The sequence below is a fragment of the Rhinolophus ferrumequinum genome, chromosome 23 (genome assembly GCF_004115265.2).
Source record: "Rhinolophus ferrumequinum isolate MPI-CBG mRhiFer1 chromosome 23, mRhiFer1_v1.p, whole genome shotgun sequence".
In the NCBI taxonomy this organism is placed as follows: Eukaryota; Metazoa; Chordata; class Mammalia; order Chiroptera; family Rhinolophidae; genus Rhinolophus; species Rhinolophus ferrumequinum.
In genome coordinates this window covers 4303282-4326412 of record NC_046306.1, presented here as the reverse complement: position 1 = coordinate 4326412, position 23131 = coordinate 4303282, and the positions used below count along the sequence as shown (strand labels likewise).

At 50.5% G+C, this 23131-nt stretch overlaps 1 protein-coding gene across 3 annotated transcripts; it reads right to left on the bottom strand.

Annotated features, from left to right (window-relative positions):
• Positions 1-921: 921 nt before the first annotated feature.
• Positions 922-10803, bottom strand: ZBP1 (Z-DNA binding protein 1). Of its 3 annotated transcripts, none has more exons than XM_033094338.1 (8): positions 10529-10803; positions 7693-7914; positions 6974-7039; positions 6360-6533; positions 4770-4940; positions 3433-3636; positions 2327-2560; positions 922-1214 (listed from the first exon to the last, which is right to left on the bottom strand). In XM_033094338.1, the coding sequence occupies exons 1-8, from the start codon at positions 10560-10562 to the stop codon at positions 1069-1071; spliced, it is 1251 nt and encodes a 416-aa protein (XP_032950229.1). In that variant the 5' UTR covers positions 10563-10803; the 3' UTR covers positions 922-1068. The 3 variants fall into 3 exon arrangements, with proteins under 3 accessions (XP_032950229.1, XP_032950232.1, XP_032950230.1); XM_033094341.1 differs by having other exon boundaries at positions 2336-2560; XM_033094339.1 differs by having other exon boundaries at positions 4770-4937.
• Between the last annotated feature and the right edge of the window lie 12328 nt (positions 10804-23131).

The window sequence follows — 23131 nt, the reverse complement described above, 5'->3', positions numbered from 1 at the left end:
GCAAAGAATGAGAAAGGCGTACCTGAGGTAGGCGTGTGGCTTTGGGGGGTCTGTAGACAGGTACCTGTGTGTGCACCCATGGAGGGTGTAAGTCCTAGTCCACAATGGCCTGCCTGGCTGATCGGACATTTCTGAAGCAGGCTTTATGCTTGGACTTGTTTATATTAAATGAGCCCATACATCCCTTTTGTGCTGAAGAGGGTCCCCCCTTTCTGTCATTTACAACCAGATGAGTCTTGATGGATACAGAGAGACAGACAAGTAACGAAGCAATGACAGAGCAGTGAGCCACCTCCCTCTATCCTTCCCCACCTTCCTTCTATCATGCCTCGCCAAATGGCCCCCAGGCCCCACCCCACTCCTGGGTCCTGGAAATGTGCCAGCACTCACACTTCTTGTAAGGGAACTCAGCCCCCAGCAAGCACCCTATCTGGTATAGAATAAGTATTCTTTGCTGATTGGCCAGCAGAGGTCACCTGACTCACAGGCTGGCCAATGGCTTCAAACAGAGGTCACCTGACCCACAGCTGGTCAGTGGTTTCCACCAGGACTTGGAGGGGAGAGATTTGTTCTCTGGACGTTCAGCTAAGAAATGCTGAGATCAAGGCTGAGGCAGGAAGGTTCTAGAAAGGTCATGTGGTAAAGAGGTTCGGATGCCATGATGATGGGCCTTGAGGAATTCAGGTCTTGAGTGAGGAGAAGAGAGTGGGAGCCTTGATGGAAGGTGGTCCAGGAGGGAGTTGGGAATGTGGCCTGGGCCCTGCTGGCTGCCTGAGCCCCGCACCTGTCAGCCCACCTCCTCTTATACCCCAGGGGGGATGCCCCTTCAGTCTGCTCCTGGCCCCCGCAGACCCAGCCTTGGCCCAGCCCAAGTGCTGACTCACGTGGGTCACGCATCATGAGGCAGGAAGTTCAACAAGCACATTTATGGGACGTGACAGCGCAGCGCAGGGGCTCTCCAGCCTCCATTGGCTCCCACCCGGCCTCAGCTGAAGCAAGTTCATCCATGGGCACTTTGTTCTGAACCCCACCTCCCCCTGGGGACCCCACGTCTGAGGTTCTGTCCACTCAGGGGGTGTCTTCTGTAGCTTCCAGATCCCTGCCTTCGAGAGTCACAGCTTCCAGGTGAGAGGTGAGCATGGAAATGTCAGCATCAGTGGGACCCTCGTTGTCAGGGACGTTGCCTCTGTGCTGAGCAGCTTCTGTGTGAGGACCTGGGGAAGAGATGTCGCCAAAGGAAAGCGTGAGCCACGTCACGTCGAATAAGCAAGGCAATTTGGTTCACTGGGGACCAAGGCCACTGTCCCTGGCCACAGGCTTGCCAGGTGGACTGGCCTTGTGTCCCCATCTCTGAGGCACCTTCTTTTCTCACCTGGACCATTGCAGTAATTCCCTGCTTCCCCCAAGTCCGCCCTTTACTCTGTCCACAAACAGTGTTCAGTGACACTTTGAAATTCTGCTCGAAGTTCTCCTGGGGTGCCACAGCTCACTCGTCTGGGCTTCCTGGCTCTGAGAGACGCTGCCCTTGCTCAGCGGTCCACTGCCTCTTGCTCCCTAGCACCCTACACGTGATGCTGAACAAGTCACCATTGTTCCCACCTCAGGGACTCTGCCTTTGTTGTTCCCTCCACCTGGGATCTGGGAATGCCATTCCCAGATCTTTGCTGGGCTGGCTCCTTGTTCCTCTAAGGCCTTGGCTCAGATGCCACCTCCTCCCAGAGCCTTCTCTGATTGCCTGGCTATGGCAGCTTTTCCCCAACCTGCCCAGGTTCTTTTTTTTTTTTTTTTTTTTTTTTTTTTACAGGGGTTGTGTTTCTTTGAAAAGCTTGATTGCTTTGCTTTTTGAGTTGTCTCTGTTCCTTACTGGACTATGACCCCCATAACAGGAAGTATTTATTTGTTTTGCTCATGGCTGTGTCTCCAAGTGAGGGAGCATTTGAGGGCGAGAGTGGGACCAGTCGGTGAATAAATGAATGAACTACTTCTTCCTGATATTTTAAAAATGGAAGAAGCTTAAAGGGGTTCCAGCATTATTTCTTGGGAAGAATCAGTGGACTGGGTGACTAAGGGGCGGGGGGGCAGGTGAGAATAGAGGTGGGATATCATGTTCCAGAACCTTCCAAGGAGGGCCAGCTTCATGGGCATGTGGCCTGGTCAGACTATTCTCATCATCCTCATTTTACAGGCGGGGAAACAGGCTCAGTGATGGGTTAGGCCACTCAGGCTAGAAAAATCTGAAGCCATGCCCTCTAACACCCACTTTGCTATGATGCCCCACTCACTCCCAGACTCTGGGAAATGGGAGACTCAAAGGGTCCAGGCTTACGTGCATCACCTGCCGGCTCCCCAGGGTCCCCATCGCTGTCTTCAGGCCCTGCACCTCCTCCTTCAGCTGCCCCCGTGATGACTCTCATTCTGTTGTGATTGCCAATGGCAGCGTCTTCCAGGAAGCAGGAACGGATATGGACTCGTTGGGCCACACTCTCCACATCCCCCTTGCTGTGGCCTGGTGTGGGCATTCGCATTTTGAATGAAGCTTCTGAGCCAGTGGTGGCAAAGACTGTGGGTCAGCCAAAGAGAGATGCCGGGAAGGACGTGTGAGCAGCTGGGTGGTGGCCTGGAGTCGCACCCCTAGCCTGGCGTTTAAGTCCTCCATGGCCCGCTGTCCTCCTGAACTTGCCCCCATTGGCCCCCGCTGTGCTTAGTAGACAGCAAGACCTTGCTTCTTGTGAGACCTCTGCAAACCCTGCTCACCCGCCTGAGCTGACTTGGGTTAAAATCCTGTGGTGCCCAACCTGATGTCCTGCCCAGTCCCCAACCCCTGCTGTCCTGCTCCTGCCTTTCCCACCCAAACTCCCAAAAAGACTTTTCCATACTCAGTCTCGCTTTCTCCCACTCCCCATCCTCCTTCTGTCCCCTCAGGTCACCACCAACCCCTTGTTGCTGGACCCCACAGAGCTCCCCTGACCCCACCAGCCTCCCCACTCTGGAAACTGCATCCCTGGCTTTCTCCCTGTCTCAGGCCTCTCTGCTGTCTTTCTCCTCCAGCTTGTTTCTGGATTACCAGTGATGGGGAGAACACAACCTGTGCCCTCTGGTCCCTGTCGACAATACTTAGTAGGGCACCCAGTACTTAGGTGGCTCCTGCCCTCCACCCTCCTTAGATGCCATTCCAGTCGGCCATCTCCTGTGTCCCCACTTCATCTGGCCCAGCCTCTGCAGCTCCATACCCATTGCACGAATGAAAAAAGCTGAGGTTTCCTGAGGTGGGTAGTAGGGATGGGAACCAGCTCTACACTGCGGTACAGCCTCCTGGTGGATGGAAAGGAATTTCCCATCATGCCTCTCTTCCTGTAAGACTGGCTCAAGTCCCATCTAGTGAGAAGCCAAAGAGGATGGGGTTGGGGCGGGATGGCTGTGTGATCCCATTACCTGGGCGCCTGCCAGATGGGCTGCAGGCAGGGCCCTCGGTCGGGGTGCTATGAAGACTCATCTCATTGCCGTGTCCCAGCTGCACCCGTCTGAGCTCAGAGTTCTCCATGCGGATATCCTGGGGCACCCAGGATCCATCCAGGGGGTCCTGAGTTGACGGATCAGTTGATGCCAGTAGAGGGAGGTTGAGGGGAGCTGTGGGGCCTGGCAGGAAACACAGCCACATGACCTCTGACCTAACTACCCTTCTGACACACCCCCAACACCCACACACAAAAAGTCCTGGCCGGACAGAGGAGACTGGCCTCTGAATTCTCCCTGGACACCATCAGACAGGGAATGATTATTTCAAGCTCTGGGTGGGAGAGCAGATGGGCCCAGCAGAACCGTTAGCATAGCGCTCCCCAGGTTTTTACCCTGGGGTGTCACTGGGGCACTCGAAAACCAAACACAGCACATCCTCTGCTTCCTAGTCCTTAGCAATCCTCTGAGCCCATCCGGAGAAAGTCCCCTTTGGTGTTAGGACATCTGTAACGCCCAACACCCGATGCTTGTAGCCTTTGACACTGTTTTATTCTCTCAGCGTTCATTTTTAGGGTAACCTTCCTGGTTTCCAACATAAGGTAATGCTATAGAAGTTCACTTTAAAATAAATTTGAGCAGAACAAAAAAGTAAACCATACAACAACATTAAATAAATAAGCAGACATGGGTGTGGCCAAAATTGGGAAGGGGGAATGCAGAGAGCAAACATTGACCTAGATTCTAGGACAAAGTTCCTCATTTCACAATTGGGCGAACTGAGGTCCAAAGTGGGGAAGGCTTCTCTTGAGGTCACAGGGAGTGTTCCAACTTTTGGGCTGATGCTACCATCCGTGTCCCATGGCTGAACGGAGGGGTGGCCCTGTCCCCTCTCACCACAGTACCTGCGCAGAGTAAGCACTCATCTGCAGGACCGTATTTCATCCAAACTAGGAAGCACCCCAGTTTCCGAGATGTTAAAATGTGGGAGAAAACAGTGTGTCTCAGGACAAACAAAATACTACCATCACCCCTTGCGACATTCAACTGAGGGAGAGTGAATCGAACTGTTTCTCATGGGAAAGTATTGGGCCCCCTTAAAAATGAGGTGAAAGGTATCGAAATGAAGGGAAAGCAGAAGTTTGATCCAGGCATGAAGAAAGACTTCCTCATTCTCAGGAAGGCCACTAAGGAGGACCTTGGCGATCTCCTCGATCTCCTCACAGGGTTGGATACCCCCTCCCTATTCCCTGCCCCCACCTGATTGGAGCAGCTGCCCCCTAGAGGTCCCTTCTGGTGTCTCTGAGAGGACTCACCATTCTCCCCAGAAGCCGTCTGGCTCAGTATGGTGTTCCTGTGTCCGATCTGGATGGCTGCAGAGTTCTTAATGGAAATGTGGCTGTTTGGGCCATTCTGGCTGATCACGTTGGTGGGGTTTTGCTGGTAAATGATTGTGGTGGACTGATTTCCTCCTCCAGAAACTTCTGCTAAATAATATTTCACTCAATCCCTTTGCACCTCTTGAGGGGTCAGCGGTTCTGAATGCCAGCTGGCAGCCCCAATGTCTCCTGGGGAGCTTGAATACACAGATTCCCAGGCACCCACCCCGGGGGTGCTGAATCAGTAGGTCCTAGGTGGGACCCAGGAACCAGTATATTTAACAAATGCCACAGGCATCTCCGATGAGCCTCCCGTGGACATCGTCACAGCAGGTTGCCCTACCTGTGTCCTCTGCCACCCAGGGAGGACCTCTGGAGCCTCACTGTTCCCCGACCCTCTGCTTCCCTCCCTGTGAGGCAGACACAGCAGTGACCGCGGAGCTCCAGGAATCCCTCCCTTTAGCAAAGGCTGACGGTGGCAGTCCACGGACTGTTTCTGGCCACCGGATAAGCTTTGCTTGGCTCACAAGGCACTTTTAAGAATTTGGATTTGTTAGTGACCTTGCGTCTTGGACTGCTGGTCTTGTTTGGTTTTCCACGTGTCATTTTTATTTTATCTTGGTTTATAAATATTTCCTTGTAGAAAAAAAAAAGAATTTGCATTTGTCACCAGTGTTTAAAATCTGGCTGCTGTCGCAAGTTATCAGAATGCAGAGACCCCCTTGGTTACCGTGAGCATGGGCCCCATGTGGGCCAGGGAGCACCTGTCTGGGGCTTCTCCCACTCACCCAACGGGCTACAGTCCCACCTTCATGGGACAGACTCTTGTGCCTTTGTAAGCCCCTGCATGCATATATATATATATATATATATATATATATATATATATATATATATATATAAAATTACATTTTTCTGACTGCATTGGGATAAAGACAAATATAATCTAGGCTAGAATCATTATTAGCGATTCATTATTATTATAACATTCACTTTTTTCTTCTGATTTTAACAGAAATTAGAACATTTTCATGGACCCGTAAAAATGCTGTGGGTTCTAGGCCTGTGTCTGCTGCACCTCACAGATAAGTCAGCCCTGGGACTCCACCCTGTGGCTATCTGAGCCCGGTCTGGCCTTCACTTCCAGCAACTTTGAAACTTCAGGATGGGCAAAGTTCTTACAGAAAACTGTTAGCAAACTCAGATTGAGCCCTGCACCCAGGGCTGATACAGTTAGGAGTGGGCTACCTCCTTCCCACCCTCTCCGCCTTCTGCAACTGCAGCCTGAGGCCATGCCTCCAGGCAGTCCTCCCTGATTACTCCCACCAACAGGATCCACCCCTCTCCCCTCTTGGGAACCCCTTCCAGTGACCGGTCAGCAAGACCACTGCAAATTTCTGGGAGAGTCTGACAGGTGGAACAGGCAAAGTGTTTAGCAGGGCGCCCAGCAAGGACCAAGGTTTGGATGTTGGGGTTTCTCTTCACAAGTCTGCCTTAGCCAGGTGTGGGCAGTAGGTAAGGGCTTACCTGGTTGATAAATTTTCCATACATTTGAATTCTGGTCATAGTCCACAAGGTGCTTTATCCTCAGGGCATACAAGTCTGGGTTGACTTCTTTTGCTGTCCTCAATCCCAGGGACTGGGCAATGATCAGGGCCTTACAAGGCCCTCTTGCTTCCAGAAACCGGTAGATCCTTTTCTCTGGGAGGCAGGATGGCAAGGGATTAAGGAGGACCCCTGGAGTTTGAATCTGCTCCTCTGTTCACTAGCTGGGCGACCCAGGGCCGGCCCGGCCCCTCTGTGCCCAGTTCCCTCATCTGCAAAATGGGCACAGCGACAATGTACACACAGGTTGCCCTGAGGACCAGGGATGGAGGGATGGACATCAAGTGCTCTGAGCCATGCCTGGCACAGAAGGTGCACAGTGAATGTCAGCTATAGATCAGAGAAATGAATTCTCGGCACGTAGCCTCTTCAGGGCAGAGAACTGTGTCTTGCCTCTGAAAACTTTGTGGGAGCCTCTCAGTGTAGGGGGCATGGCCCCTGAACCCTCGTAGCATTTCAAGTGGCCAAGGAAGGTTTCGGGGTGAGAGGGAGTGGGCCCCCTGTCCCAGGAGCTGAAAGGAATCCAGGTTGCTTACGCTGTTCACTGAGCAGAGAGCCAGGTCTCTCTGGGATTGTAACTGCTCCTTGCTGGGGTCTCTCTGCTGCAGAACAAAAAGATGGGTTAGGGGTGAAGGAAAAGGACAGGGGACGGGGACTCTACAGACCAAGGTGGGCCGCTCCATAGTGGGCCCCCGTGCACTGGCCTTCCCAACTCAGATCCTAGAGTTGAACCGACGTGGCTTCAAATCCTGCCCTGCCACGTTCCAGGCGTATGGCTTCCCTGCTACCAAAACCTCTCTGAGAAAAGGGGAAGACTACCATCTAACACCATCTAGGTGAACCGTGGGCACCGCGCCGGCCCAGTGTAAGTACCTGATAAATGTCGGTGCTTCCGGTCTGTGGGCTACAGAACTAGAAAAGAGGATCTAATGTGATGTTAAGTGTTCTGTTATTGCCATTGTTTCTGTTATCATCATCACTATTTTCTGTTGTTGTTATTGACGTTTTGCGGAGCACCTACTATGTGACGGCACTAGGCTGACCCTTTGCATCTAATCCTCTCGCAACTCTGTGAAGAAGCCTTAGTGTTATTTCCATTGGCCAGAAAAAGAAACCAAGGCACGGTGAGGGGACATCACGCACCCCTGAAGGGCAGCGACTGTGTTCAAACGCAGGCCCAAATCCGAGCTTGTCCAGTGCCAGAACTGCTCCTACCTGGTCTGAACCGGCCCCCCCCCCCAGGATGGTGGGTTACCCTGGCTGGGCTGGGCCCCTTCTGCAGGAACCACTTCTCCAGTCCCACCGTCGCCCAAGCACCACGTTCCGGGGCCTACGAGGGCCACCTGCGACTCTGCCTTCAGCCGGTAGATGACTTGGTTGAGTTTCTTCTTGGGCACTTGGCATTCCTTTACCAGCTGGGCAGTCTTCACAGGGGAGCCAGCCTCCCTCAGTACCCGCAGGATGCTTTGCTCAAGGTCTAGGAGAGGCGAGAGGGGCAGAGAGAGAACTGAGGGCCCCACAACGGAGCCTGGGCTGGAGGCTCGGCGGGCAGGGGAAGCTCCGTGAGAGGGATCCAGGGCAGAGGCCTGAGCACACATCTGCCAACACCACCCTCGTTCAGTGAGGGGCACATGGGCTGGTCAGAAATGACTTTGGCCAGACGGCCTGGTGGCCAGACGAGGCACCCAGGCCTTTCGCGGGTCCTCTGCCCCCTGTGAGCAATCCCTGGAGGGCAGGTGGACGCTCAGCTCTCAGGTGTCCTCAAAGGAGAGGGAAGTGGCAGGGGCAGGATGAGGAGAGTGAGGGTAGGAGAGCAGGAGGGAGGGGAGAGAGGGCAGGGCAGTGAGGCGGAGTGACCGCCTGGGAGGCATGCCTCTGTGCCCTGACCCCAGCCTCCGCCTCCCTGCAGAATCCTCCCGGGCTCCCATCCTCATATGGGTGGTGTCACATTCACCCAAGCCAGCAACCTCACAACATTCAGAAACGGATCTCTCTCTCTGATGCCTAATCACAGAGTCCTGGAAATACTGTTTCCGGCTCTCTCGAATCCCTTCTTCTCTTCTCTGCTTCCACCTCCCTATTCTGTGTCATCATCTCTACAGTGACAGCAAGTCCAACTCCAGTCAGGTTCCCTCCAGTCCTCGACTTGGCAGCCAGAACTGGCTCTGCTGACCACTCAGCCTGGTCTTTACTGCCCCCTCAACTTCCTTCCAAGTGCCAACCCATCCGGGCTCTTTTCGGCCCCACTCACCCCTGGGCCTTTTCCCATGCTGTTCCCTGTCCGGAATACGTTTCCCCACCCCTCCCCCTGTCCGATGTCTACTCACCCTGCAGGTCTCACTCAGACACCATCTCCTTTGGGAAGCTGTCCTGGATGCCCTGAGCGGGCGGGGTGTTGTACGTGTGTGTGTCCCCTACAGAATTGCCCCAAGAAGCTCCCATCAGAATTGCCTGGTTTACTGTTGTACCTTCGGTGTCTAGCGCAGTGCCGGGCACACAGTAGATTCTCAGGAAATGGCACGGGAATGAATGAGTGACTGAGTGAATGAGTGAGTGAGTGGATTCATCCACTACTGGGACAGACGTCGGCCCAGGTGACCGATAGCATGTCTGTGTTTTCCCACCTGAGATGAACGACCCTAAGCAGGATCCCTTGAGGCTCAAGGAGGAACCCTCCAAGGGCCCCTGCTCCTCCCGGGCAGGATCCCACAAACCCGGGACAGCTGCTCTGCGGGGAGTGAGAGGACAGGATCCTGTAAGATAGAGCGGCTGTGCGTGGCAGCCCAGCCTGTCATCAGTAAGTGTGTGCCCCCAAGAACCCCAAGGGTAATGCAAAGCAGGGCCCTTCTTGGGTGGATCTGGCTTGCCTTCCAGGGCGGTGGCCATATCCGACCCTTTGCTTTCTGGGGTTTTCTGGGGGGAGGGGCAACTCAGCTGCTGGCTCTACAGCTGGGCGCTGTGGCTTCCCTTTGTGGTCAGAATGCGTTTGTCCTTGCTGCGCGTAGGTGAGGTGCGCTTAGAACACCTGGGACGCCGGTCCCTTCACCCACCACATTCGGCCCTGAGCAGCCACCCCAGCCACCAGAAATCCTCGTCCAACCCACTACACATCTCGCTTTGCCTTGACTTGAAAAGAGTTTTGATTTTTTTTTTTAAGAGTTTTGATTCTTGAAAAGCCTGCCAGGGTGAGCCTCCTCCTTGCCCTCTTCCACCTTCCTGCTGGCAAAGGAGGAGTCAGGTCAGAGACGTGTATGAAGGCCATCCCCCAAGGGCGGGATCCTTCCACAAATCCCGGAGGTTGTGAAATGGAAGAAGTATAAGCAACAAGTTGGTAAGGAGAGGAAAGCCCACTGGGGAAGAAGGAAAATTCAGTTCCTAAGCACCACTGACCAGTCCCCGTGTGTCCGTCCCCCACGGGGAAGTAGGACAGGAACCTGAGCCATACCCTGCCAGCACCCCTCCCCAGCACACCCTGTTTTCCTCATTCTTGTTCTCTGATGGCTGGTTTCCTGGGTTTGAGCCCCAGCTCTGCCACCTACTAGATGTGTGAACTCTCTATGCCTCAGTTTCTCCATCTGTGAGGTGGGGATAATAGCAGCTCCTTCAAAACTTGTGGTGAGGATTAAATGAGCTAATGATAACAACACCCCACCCCCACCTCCACCCCAAACCACCCTCAGCCCACAGCCCATAAGCCCCTAGTGGTGGCCGGAGAATGCAGCAATGGTTCACCACCTGGCTGAGCACAGGGTTCACCCCTGCTGGTATCCTCCTGGGAGTGTTATCTGAGGAAGAACACAACGGGGGAAATGTGCACTTCTAATCAAAGCAATTTCTGCTCTTTCTGGAAATGAGTGTGAAGCCAGGTGCTTAGCCCTGTCGTCAGCCTGATGCTCTGAGTCCTTTCACCTCACAGGGCTTGGTGATCTCGTGGGAAATGGAAACACCTTTGTACTTACCGCTGAGGTTATTGCAAAATGCATGGCACGTGTGTTGCTATCATTGCTGCCATCTGGGACAAGCGAAGGAGCCAGAGAGAGAAGTGCCAGTCCCACCCAGATTCCCGCTGTTCCTTAGAAAGAAGAAAGTACCTGTCTCACTTGGGTCCACAGGGGCCTCGGCCATGCTGACAGCAGTTGCTGGAAATCCCGGGTGGCTTGGCAGGGGGACTGGGGGACAGCTGTAGGCTTCTGCACTGTGGCCTTGAGAGAGTGAGCCAGGTGGGGCTGGGTGTCCTCGTGTGGTGGAGCCCGGTGCTTCTGGCAGCTGTGAAGGGAGGCCAGCTCCAACCAGGCAGGTGTCAGCTCTTCACATCACGGAAACAGAAGCCTAGCCTGCCCACATTTATCAGCTTTGTGGAGGAAAAGAAAAATGAAACGGGTGTGTGTGGCTTTTGAAAGAAACAAAACCGAAAGCTGTATTGAGCAAGAGGAAGCCTCTGACTAGACTTTGGTGGGGTGAGATGAGCTTGGCAAGACTAGAGCATCCCCTGGGGCCGGGGGTTTTCCCGAACTGCCGGGTGCCCATTGATGCCCACCCTGACCCCGCCCCCCAACACACAGGCCAAGATTCCTGGGTGGGTGCCTGGAGATTGTGTGCGTATCAAAATGACAGCTGTCCTTAATGAGCAGCTACTGTGTGTTTTCCAATCTCATGTGCCCTTCTGGCTCACCTACCGAGTAAAGACTAGTACTGGCCTCTTTTCTCAGAGGGGAAACCGAGGCTTAGATTGGTGAGGTCACTTGTCCAAGGCCACAGATTCTTGGGTCCTAACCCAGCTCCCCACCCATTTACTGGCTGTGTGACCTTGGGTGAGTTATTTAACCTCTCTGTGCCCCCATTTACTCATCTGTAAAACTAGTAAAAGCAGCTACCTGAGTGAGGAGGCCGTGGTGAGGATGAAGGGGTTAATCCAGCTGAGAAATCAGAGCCACCAGTGCCATCTACAGTCATAAGCACAGTTGGCACCCACATGTTTCTGGAAAAAGGACCCATTGCTTTTCATAAATTTTCAAACGGGCCGGTGACCCTCAAGCAGTTCAGGGCCACTGTTGTCTTTCAGGTAATAGGAGGGGAAACAGGCCTATACAGAGGCCTGTGTGAGGTAGCCCAAGCGGGTGAAGAACTCAGCCTCGGAAGTCCCTGGGCTCAGAGTCCCAGTGCAGTAGCCTAGGCGGGCTCGTGGGTTTCCGCGTTCCCTCCGCGGACCCGTGGCTCAGCATTTCTGCAAAGGGAGGGCCTAGGAACAGCGATAGCAGCGAGGAAATAAATGGGTGCTGGACGCTCGTCTCCAAGCTGCCTTTGCTAAGCAAGCAGGGAAAGTCCTGATACCCAGTCCACAGCCAGACCAGTTAAATCTGAATCTCTGGCGGTTCAGGTGATGTTATCCGCCTGGCGGGTGAGGTTGGGGAAGTCTTGGTCAACACAATAAAAACAGGAAACCACAATAATGCTTTTGTATCTGTCTTATGTAAAACCGAAGAAGCGTGTATCTCCATATGAATTGACAATATTAATTTTAAATGCGAGGTAGTTGCAGGTGTTGAGGAAGACTGTGGAGCCGCCCATCCTTGGGGAGGGGGCTCCCGCTGAGCCTCCCAGTGGACTTTGGGAGGCGCCGTGCTCGGACTGGCCACCAGGTGGCGCCCACTCACCCCGGCCCACCTCTGCCTGGTCCTCTCTGGCTGAGGGGGGACCTCCCACCTATCACCCTCCCCACCCCCGGGAAACCCCGACTCCGTCTGGCCCGACACCCGGCTTCTCCCCCTTTCTCCCTGGCCGCTCCTGCTCAGGCTTCTTGCTTTGTTCCCTGCGTGCCGCTGATCTCTTTGTGTGGAAGGTGCCTGGCCTGGTGGCTTGCAGGTCAGGCTGAGGGACTCAAGCTTGATCCTGAGGGTCAGTTTGGTTTCTGGAAGTACCACTTGTGCTTCAGCAGTGAAGGCTGGCACCCTCTTGGCCATCTGGGCAGTGTTTGGAGGGTCCCTTCCTGTCCCCAGTGTCTCTCTTTCCTATCCTGAAACCACGCGGAGCGCTGGCTGTCTGAGTGGTCCTTAGGGACCTGCAGCAGGAACCACTGTGCTGGAAAGGCCAAGTACCCCGGGAGGTGCCACCTGGACAAAGATGCTGCCTCACCTTCTTCTCCAGGGCAGGTCTGATCTGAGCTGCCACCTGCTCCTCCCTAGCTGTGGGTCACTACCTCTCTGAGCCTCAGTTTCTTTCACTATAAAACTGAGATGGTAAATAAGAAAAAGCATATCTATATGACACTTAGTTGGTGCTCACAAAATTTGCGTAAGTTAGAAAATGTGACACATGTTTACAATACAACTTTAGGCCCTAGACAAAAAAAGTAAATAAATAAAAAATAAAGAGGGAGAGAAGAAAAAATACAATTTAATGTGGGTGGGTTGCCCCTCCTGGAGCATTCCACAGCTGTCTGGAATTCATGGAAGCCATGAACCTGCTGAGAGCGTCTCACCACACTGGGTGGGACCCGCGCTTTTAAAGATTTAGATTATCTTGTGTTCTCTTCTCAATTTAAGAGATTTTCAAGGTAATTTTGACTATAAGGATTGTTTTTAACCCAAATATCAGTGGCTTAAACAGTCTAGATGCTTCTTTCTTTCTCCTCTAACAGCCTGGTAGGCGGTCCAGGTTTGGCCTGGCACACCACGGGATTGAGACCCAGGCACTTCTATTTTGTTGCTCTGCCATTTATGGCCCTCACTCGCAGGTTGGCCTTATGCTCTAGGATGGCTGCTCAAGCTCCAGCCATCACATCTGCATTCCTTCCAGCAGGAGGGAGGAAAAGGGAAAAGGACAGGTATCTCCCCTTTAAGAATAGTTGCAAGTTGCACACACATTCCATTAGCTTCATGTCCCGGCAAGGGAGGCTGGGGAAGATGGTCGTTATTCTGGATCACAAGGCACCCAGCTAAAATTGGTGGTTTATTACTTAAAAAATAGGGGACAACAGATATTGGAGGAGACCTGGCTGTCCCTGCCATTGCAAGGCTCTGTTGTTCCCGCCAGAGACGGAGTGAGGACATCTTCTTTGTGCCTTTAGGTATGGTCGTTCACTGGGGCCTATGTATTGAGCAGGTCCAAGGCTGAGTTCAGAAGCACTTTCCAGGCTCTGTCCAGTGTGGAAGGCAAAAGGGGAGAGGAAGGGAGGTGAGGATGCTGGTGCCTCGTACTCCGTCTGGGAAGGAGCTCAAAGGCCACAGAGGTTCCAAGATGGCATCCCTGTTTGCTGGAGCCCACATCTCTTTTTGCTTTGGAATGCACTCTCCATTTTCATAGCTTGTGTTTTTCTGGAAACCATTAGAAGTCTCCGCCCAAACCAGATGATAATTGCACGTTACTGATCTTAAGTCTTTAAATTTCTCTCTCTCCCTTTTAAAAGAGAGATATTTTTACTGCACATTGTATTGGCAAACCGCAGTCTCCGTTCTACCAGGCAGCCTGGATGTTATTTTTGACATTTCCTCTGTGAATTCACCTCAGGGGTGGGAGTGGAAGGTCAGAAGGCACCAAATGTGGATAATAATGTGTCTTTGTCAGGGGCAAAGGTCAAAGAACCAGAGGTGGCCAGAGAGAGACAGGGTCAAGGTTGCAAGAGCCATCGGCAGAGGGGGTGAAACAGTCCAAGCGAAGGTGCTGCGTGGAAGGCAGCAGACTCCGCGGCAGCCCCAGCAGGACCTGCCTGGCGCTGTTCACCACCTTCAAGGCAGAACTCGGCCGGCCTCCATGGGTCACCGTGTCCACTAGAGTCAGACAGACCTAGGGCTCTGGTCCTGGCACCCCACCTTTAAGCTCTGTGTCTGGAGTGAGTCCCTACTCTTTCTGAGCCCAGTTTCTCCCTCTGAAAAGCTTCTTCCTCAGAACAGAACCTACACCATGGGGTTGTTGCAAAGGTTAGAAGAGATCAGGTGCCAAAGGTGCTAGCAGAGCACTGAGCATGTAGTACGTGTGCAATAAACAGGAACTAGTCTTATCATCATTATGTGGTCTCCAGCGGTGCCTCTCCGAGGTGACAGAGCAGTCCCATTTATTCATCTGGTCATTCACCAAATAATTCTTTGTGCCTTCTTTATCTCAGGGCGCAAGCTGGGGTCCGTGGACGGCAGAGGCGGGGAGCAGGGGAACGGCCCGCTCCCTGGTTCCTGGCTCCCCTTCCACTCCGGCTTCAGAAGAGGCCACACTGCCCAATCCAGGGATTGGCAGGTGGCTTAGGCTGAGTCCCCGATCCACCACCATTCCCTGTAGCTCTGGCCAGTAAAGGGGACCTGGGTGGGTGGAAGGTGAGTTGGGGAGATGGACAGGGGCCAGAGCATTGAAGGCTGTGGTAGAAACTTGAAATTTTCCCCAGGGGCAAAGGAAAGGAGGACTTTCATCCATGGAGAGATGGGGATTTGGAAAGTGACCCTGTGTGCAGGTGGCAGGTGGCAGGAGATGGTCCTGAAAGGGAGAGGGGACATGGCCAGCCCTGGGCAGTTCTCACACTCTTCCTCCCCCACCAATTCTTTTTGGAAAGCCCTTCTCCACATCCCGACAAATATATTGAAATCAATTCACATCTAACTTTTATTTTTATGATCAAATGATTTTGTGATAATTTTGTTTGCTGAATTATTTACCTACAAGAAATTCATTTAATTACAATTGACCAAACATTCTCCACTGAGTGTCCAGGATTCTTGGGAATTCTTGCAAAGTGGGACCATTTCACCTATAAATTTGTTTCAAATATAATTAAGTGTAATGAAATTTTTATGATGACTAAACGGAACAGTTAATGAACTTGACATAATATTAGGTTTTTAGACTTTTAATTAAACATTCATTGATTCTGATTTTGCAATGCTTTTTTTTCCTCCCCTATATGTTGGAACTCAAACATTTTCAAAGGCATCTGGAAGCCTGAGGTGCTAAGACTTCTATGCCCAGAAGGTAAAATGAGGAAATGAGGGCACACACCCCATAAGACACAGGAGTCCCTCAGGTTGTGGCCGGGAGTAAGTCTGGGTGGCTGTTTCAGAGCTTGGGGTAGGGGTTGGGGCAAGAGCAAAACACTTTTACATTTTCACTTGTTACTTCTTTTCATTTTAAATGGGTACCCTACTCTAAAATTCAAAGCAAGGATGTTTCCTGAAGGACGTCGTGACTGAACAGCAATTGACATTTATTTAGAGCTTACTATGGACCCTCTTTCCTGAGGTTTACATTATTTCATAGACTCATTCAGACAATCTTATAAGATAGGACAGTAATACTGAATCTGCGTTTAATAGAGAAGAAGCTGGCGTTCAGAGAGGTTACTAAGTAAACTGGTCAAGTTGGCGGAGCTCCTGAGTGGAAGACATGAGGGTCCAACCCAGGCCCTCAGGCTCCGGAAGGGAAGCTCTTAGCACCTATCTCCATTGCCACGAGCAGGTATGTTGCCATGTCCACAGGGTAAGAAGCAGTACTTTCTCTGCTGGCCTGTTCTGTGCTATCTCGTATGAATTTTCAGGACTGTCCGGGTAAACGTGGATATTGAATTGTTTTCTAAAGTTTCTTGGATTGAGTGTACCTGTCTTAGTCAGTTCAGCTGCTGTCACAAATCAACACAGACCAAGTGGCTTAAACAACAAACATTTCTTCTCACAGTTCTGGAGACAGGAGGTCCAAGGTCAAAGTGCCATTTTGTGACAGCCTCCTTCGTGACCCCCACTGTACAGTTTGTTGCTATCTGAGGCTGTGTGCCCCAGAAGCACACCCGAGGCAGTAATTTGCGTTCAAGTAGTTTATTTGAGACATGAGGGCAGGAAACACTGGAAGGCCATGGGGAGGTAGGCCAAGGGAAGGGTGGAGACTAGTGAAGTGTGTGCCATCAAACAAGTGACCTCAGAGGGCAACTGGGGCTCAGTGCCTCGGGGAGTGCTGGGACCGCTGGGAGCATGTGGAGTATTATCTCAGGGTCGCTCACCAAGGACAAGGGAACTAGGGTGTTTATCCCCCACTCGCATCACTGGAGCAGCCTACTTACTGCCAGGGGCATCAATTCCCAACACTTGTAGCTGCATGGTGAGCAGAGAAGCTTCCAGAAGCCAGAGAAAGCCTCAGGTAGCGGGACACAGGCGCTTCCAGCTGGAGGTTGGACCCAGGTGGACAGACGTGGAAAGGGCCAAGGGGATATGGGTGAGATGCCCACGGCATTTGTGACAGTTCTGCACAAGTTACTCTTCTTGGAAACTGAGGCCCTGAAGGGTTAACTAGCTGGAAAGAGACAGGGTGGTGAGGGATTCCAATCTAATCAAGCGACTACACAGCCAGCCCCAGACCTCACATTTTGTGGCTTCCCCTGCATCTGCCAAACCTAGAAAGAGAAGGCAGGAGTGTAAGTTCGTTAATTTCAAAAGTGTGTTTTTGAACTTTATCAAGTTAGATGCTTTTGAGGACAAATTTATTTTGAGCTCAATAACAGACTTTTAATAAACTGAACATCATGATTTCAGCCCTCTGTTTTCAGGGTTATCAGTCATGGCAAGAAGGGGGTGCAAAGAGGAGGGAAGGGGAGACGGGGGGAAGGGATGTATGGGAGGGGCTGAGGCAGAGAGTCCCAGCGCGCACGCACACACACGCATGTGCTCACGGGCACACACGTTCACGTGGATGGATGCACACACACGCATGTGCTCACGGGCACACACGTTCACATGGATGGATGCACACACACGCATGTGCTCACGGGCACACACGTTCACGTGGATGGATGCACACACGCATGTGCTCACGGGCACACACGTTCACATGGATGGATGCACACACGCATGTGCTCACGGGCACACACGTTCACGTGGATGGATGCACACACACGCATGTGCTCACGGGCACACACGTTCACGTGGATGGATGCACACACACGCATGTGCTCACGGGCACACACGTTCACGTGGATGGATGCACACACACGCATGTGCTCACGGGCACACACGTTCACGTGGATGGATGCACACACACGCATGTGCTCACGGGCACACACGTTCACGTGGATGGATGCACACACACGCATGTGCTCACGGGCACACACGTTCACGTGGATGGATGCACACACACGCATGTGCTCACGGGCACACACGTTCACGTGGATGGATGCACACACACGCATGTGCTCACGGGCACACACGTTCACGTGGATGGATGCACACACACGCATGTGCTCACGGGCACACACGTTCACGTGGATGGATGCACACACACGCATGTGCTCACGGGCACACACGTTCACGTGGATGGATGCACACACACACATGTGCTCACGGGCACACACATTCACGTGGATGGATATTTGTTTTAAAAATGTATCTGCACATTTAAACCCATCATTTGTTCCAAACTGTCTGATTGTGAAGCTTTTATAATATTTTGTTATATTTTTAGAAACAGTTCTTTTACTTCGAGACAACTAACTGTACAAAGTGTTAAAGAAAATGAGATGCTGATTTGGCACAGACTTCCTGTGTGTTCTGTCTCCCTCGTTGGCTCACACATTCCTCCTCACTCTGAACGTTCCATCTATGCCTGCGACAGGAAGCCAGACACACATGCTGAAATAATTTCAACAAATATCAACTCAAAACCAAACTGAAGTAGTGAAAAGCATGGCGCTGGTTCAGGTACTTCTGCCTTCCCCTCTTGGTGCAAAGGAGAAGGCATGGTCCGTACCCCGCACGAGTGTCGCAGTGTTTATAAAAGGCTTTCTTTTTTCAGTAGTAACGCATTTACCCGTCCGCGGCAATGGCCTCTGCTCTTATTAGCTACCCAGCACCTAGCCCCTTTCTTCTGTTAAAATCACCCCAATTTTCCTTTGGAGCATCACCTCTCTCCTTCCTCAATCCATGTGAATGAGAGTCGGTAGCTGATCCCACCTCCAGGTCCAGGGCAGGGCATGTGACCCAAACGTGGCCAATCAGAGCACTTTTTTCTTGTGGCTGCAGTGATTGGTTCAGGGACGGGCACATAACCTAAGCCAGGCCAAGGAGATTCAAAGCTGGGACTTTGGGAGGAAGAACTGGGAACTCCTTTCTTCCCTCTTGATTTAGAGCTGTCAGGAAATGAAACTGGAGAGAAGATGGTACCAGGAAAGAGGAAACTGTAGACAGATGAGCAGGTTGATAGTAGAGACAGACACCGTCCTAACATCAGGTGTGCACATCTGGACTGGGTGGTGTGGGGTGTAGCTCAGCTCTAGCCTGTTGTTTTTCAGTTACAAGAGGCAACAATTTAGACCTAATAAACAAGTTCAGCAGGGTTGTAGGATACAATATTATTACATATGATAAAAATCAACTGTATTCTCATAGACCAGCAATGAAATATTCGGAAGTAAAATTTAGAAAACAATTTCATTTACAAAAGAATCAAGAAGAACAAATTACTTAGGAATAAATTTAACAAAAAAAGGTGTAAGCCTTATATATTGAAAACAACAGAACATCACTGAAAGGAAATTAAATGTAAATAAATGGAAAGGCCTCCTGTGTTCATGGATTGGAACACTTAATACTGTGAAGACAGCAGTATTCCCCAAATCAATCTGCAGATTTAGTGTAATACTTATTGAAATCCCAGCTGGCTGTTTTGCCGAAATTGAAAAGCTGATCATCAAATTCATATGAGTTCCAGAATGTGCAAAACAATCTTGAAATACAGTAACAAAATGAGGATAGATACTTCTTAAAACTTACGACAAATTTACAGTAACAAGGGCTGTGTAGTACAGACATATAAGGATAGACATACAGATCAGTGAAATAGAATCGAGAGTCCAGAAATAAACGAATACCTTTACGGTAAATTGGTTTTTGACAAGGATGCCAAGACAATTTAATGGGGGAAAGAATAGTCTTTTCAACCAGTGAGACAAGGAAAACTGGATATCCACATGAAAAAGAGTGGATTTGGACCCTTACCTTTTACCAAATACAAAAATTAACTCAAAATAGATTGAAGACCTCAATAGAAGAGTTAAATTTATAAAACTCTTAGAAGAAACAGGTGTTGATCTGTATAGCCTTGTATTTGGCTAATGCTTTTTTAAATATGGCACCAAAACAAAAAACCAAAAAAAAAAAAAATCAAACCACCAAAGAAAAAAATAAACTGGAATTCATGAAAATTAAAAACTTTTGTGCTTCAAAAAACACTGTCAAGAAAATGAAAAGACAACACCAAAAAATGGGAGAAAATTTCCGCAAACTGTATGTCTAATAGGGATCTAGTATCCAGAATACATAAGTAAATATTACAACTCAATAATAAAAAGACAAATCACCCAAATAAAAAATTGGTAAAGGATTGGAATAGACATTCTCCAAAGAGGAGATGCACGTGTTCAATAAGCGAGTTCACCATCAGCAGTCACTAGGGAAAGGCAAATCAAACCAAAATGAGATACTCTCACACCCGGTAAGATGGCCTTCATAATAATAATTTTTCAAAAGGAAAATAGGCAATGTTGGTGAAGACATGCGGAAATCGGGGCCTTCACACAATGCTAGCAGAATGTAAAATGGTGCAGCTGATAAGGAAAACACTTTGACAGTTCCTCCAAAAGTTAAAATTACCATGTGACCCAGCCAATTCATTCCTCTCTGAGGTTTATAGCCAAGAGAAATGAAAACGTGTGCACACACACAAACTTGTACATGAATATTCATGGTAGTATTAGTCATAATAGACAAAAAGTGGAAACTACCCAAATGTCCATCAGCAGATGGCTGGATAAACAAATGTGATATATCCATACAATAGGAAGTTACTCAACCAAAAAGAATGTATTGATACACGCTACAACTTGAATGAACCTTCAAAAACATTCTGCGAAGTACAAGAAACCAGACACATAATACAAGGAAAAGGTTGCATATTGCATGACTCCACTTACATGAAATGTTCAAAGTAGGCGAATCCATCGAGACAAGAAGTAGATTAGTGGGTGCTGGCCGGTGGGGAGGAGGCAATGAGGGCTGAGGGGAGTGACGTCTCATTGGTGATGCTGAAAGCGTTCTGGAATTAGATAGTGGTGATGGTCGCACAACTCTGTGACTGGACTAAGAACCATTGGACTGTACGCTTAAAAAGGTGAATTTTATGGTAAATGAATTTTATCTCATTTTTTAAAAATTAGAGAGAGAGAGAGAGAGAGACAGGGAACTTCTGTTTTCAGTTCTGACATGCAAATAGCCTGGAAATCATCACTCTTACCCTTACAAGAAGAAAAAGGTGAACACACTGAAAATAAACTTTTCTTTCCCACCAGAGAACTGAGACCGTAGGACAAACCTCCACCCTGAAAGCTGCAGAGACAATTGAGTCCAGACGGTCACAGCTGAGCTGTGTCCCTGGAGCCGGCGTGCTGCTGGCACACAGTGGGTGTATGATATCCGCTTATCAAATTGGCTGTAGGTGGAAACTATGGCCCTTCTCCTAGTCAAGTCATGATGTGATGTTTCTAATCACTGGACTTCCCTGTGCCCCACCCCTTCTCAGGCCACGCCCACCACCCTCCTGGCTGTTGTGCAGGGTTTAAGTATCTCAACCTCCCCTCCAGGGCATCCTTTTGCCGTGCTGGACAGGAGCCCTGAGAGGTCCTCTCATGACCCTTGCTCATGCTGGGGCCTGGTTCACCCTCTCCCCTTCTTTTCTTCCTAACATCTCTAAGCTCAAAATCCAGCCTTCAAAATCCTCCCTCTCACTCCTAACAGCCCACTCTTGCCCTCACCATATTTTGCGCTGTGGTGCCAGGGCAGTTCTTTGAGGTCAAGGGTTGAGTCTGATGCCCTGCCGCCCCCAGCAGCCATCCCAGCGCCCAGACAGCCACGTTCAGTCAAGAGTGTGCTTGGCACCGAGCTCAATAAATGTTAGCCATTCTGATTTCAGTCATTACTCTGGACTGATACAGTTATATCTGCTTCAGCTGTACTCAAAGCGGGTGGGGGGGAGGTCTCCTTTCTATTAGAACCCAAGACTCCCCTGTCCTGACTACCTGGGGGAGGTGTGCTCTGCCCAGGACCTGCAAACTGGTCCAGAAGCTTCCAGGGGCATTTGATTATATGAAAACCCTCCCTGGGAGCAGTTAACATTTGCATGTGTCAGGCACTCTTTTGAGGACTTACAGACATTATCTAATCAGACGCCAGGTGCAACCAGCTCACAGGCACCACCACCATCAACCCATTCTACAGATGAGGTGACTGAGGGTCAGCCAGGGAACAACCGCTAGCAAGAGGTACTTGGACTCCAGAGCCAGGCTGGGGCACAGCACCACGGTGACTACCCTGCCCTCACCACTGAAGAGAAATGAACTTTCTAGATTTCTCCCCAATTCTTTGTAATCTCTGAGGTTTTTCTGCACCAGAGAGGGAACAGATGTGTGCTCAGTTCTGCCCTGATCCACTGTGAGGTTTATAAGCCTCTGTGATCCAGGAGCTCATCCCTGTGTGTTAGTGACTCTGTTTGGGCTGATTTTTTAAAAGTCTTTATCAGACATTAAAAACATTCAGGAGAAATAAATGTGTTCCTGTCATGGGTGCCCCACTCAGACCCTCTGGGTTCTGTGCTCCACTCCTACTCTGTCCTCTTCCCAGCTCCGAGCTGTCTCCTCCCCTGGGAGACAACTGTGATACATCCGTTCAGACGGGGGCACAGGTCAGAGTTTACTTCTGGAAAAAACCCTGCCTCGGATAGTTTCTTTCTTGCAGACCTTATCAGAGCTTTCATCATGCTATGGTGATGAATGATTTTCCAAGAGGGAGGAAAAGGAGGCAATGTTTTGGAAATTCTTTTAACCCACATACCACCCCTTGCATTAAAACCACTTGCCTGGCTGAGTGTTTTCACTGGGCTCCCTGCTCTAACACAGAGAGATGCGAAGAATTGCTGAAGGTCACATAGCAGCTCTGGGGGATCGCTTTCTCCCCGCTAAATGAGTCCTGGGGTTGTTGCTGAGGGACGTAGGGGCAGGGGAACGACCAAAGAAATAAAAAGCCTCATTCCAAAGAATTGTAAAATTTATTGTATAAGTATTGCAGCTTTTCAGAATGTCATCATTGCCACTAATGATTATTGATACACAACAAGCGATTTCATCAGGCCTGTGGATTGGCATCCAAATACAGAGTCTTACGCAGCAGCGACGTGCCACGGAAAGTTTACAGAAGTTTAACAGAACTTGGGGAACAGGGCTGCAAAGGAGGGCGGTCCCAACACCAAGAATGCCACAGGAAAGCGTCTAGCCATCCTCAAAACCGCTAGGGGGTCAGGCAGGCAAACGAGAACCCAGCGTCCTTCTCAGCTCTATAGCACAGCAAAATGTGAAGCGTGGATTTCGGGGGCAAAAAAAATTCTTTCCTTATCATCGGGATGTTTTATGGACCTGGAAGCTTTATGTTGCACAGAGGGAAAAAAATCTCTGAAACGTACAATTCACAGAAAAGACAAACAAGGACAGGGAACGGCATCACCGGATGTGGGGCGGAGAGAGGAGAGGAGTCCCTTTCAGCTCTTTGAAAAAACACTGGGCTTTTTGGAGAACATGGATGAAAGCTCTTAGTGGACTTTGCTAAGTCCTGCAGAGACCCGGGCTTTGCGGGCAGGGGTGGGGTGGGGTGGGGTGATGATTGACAAGTAGAGAAACAAGGAAACAATGA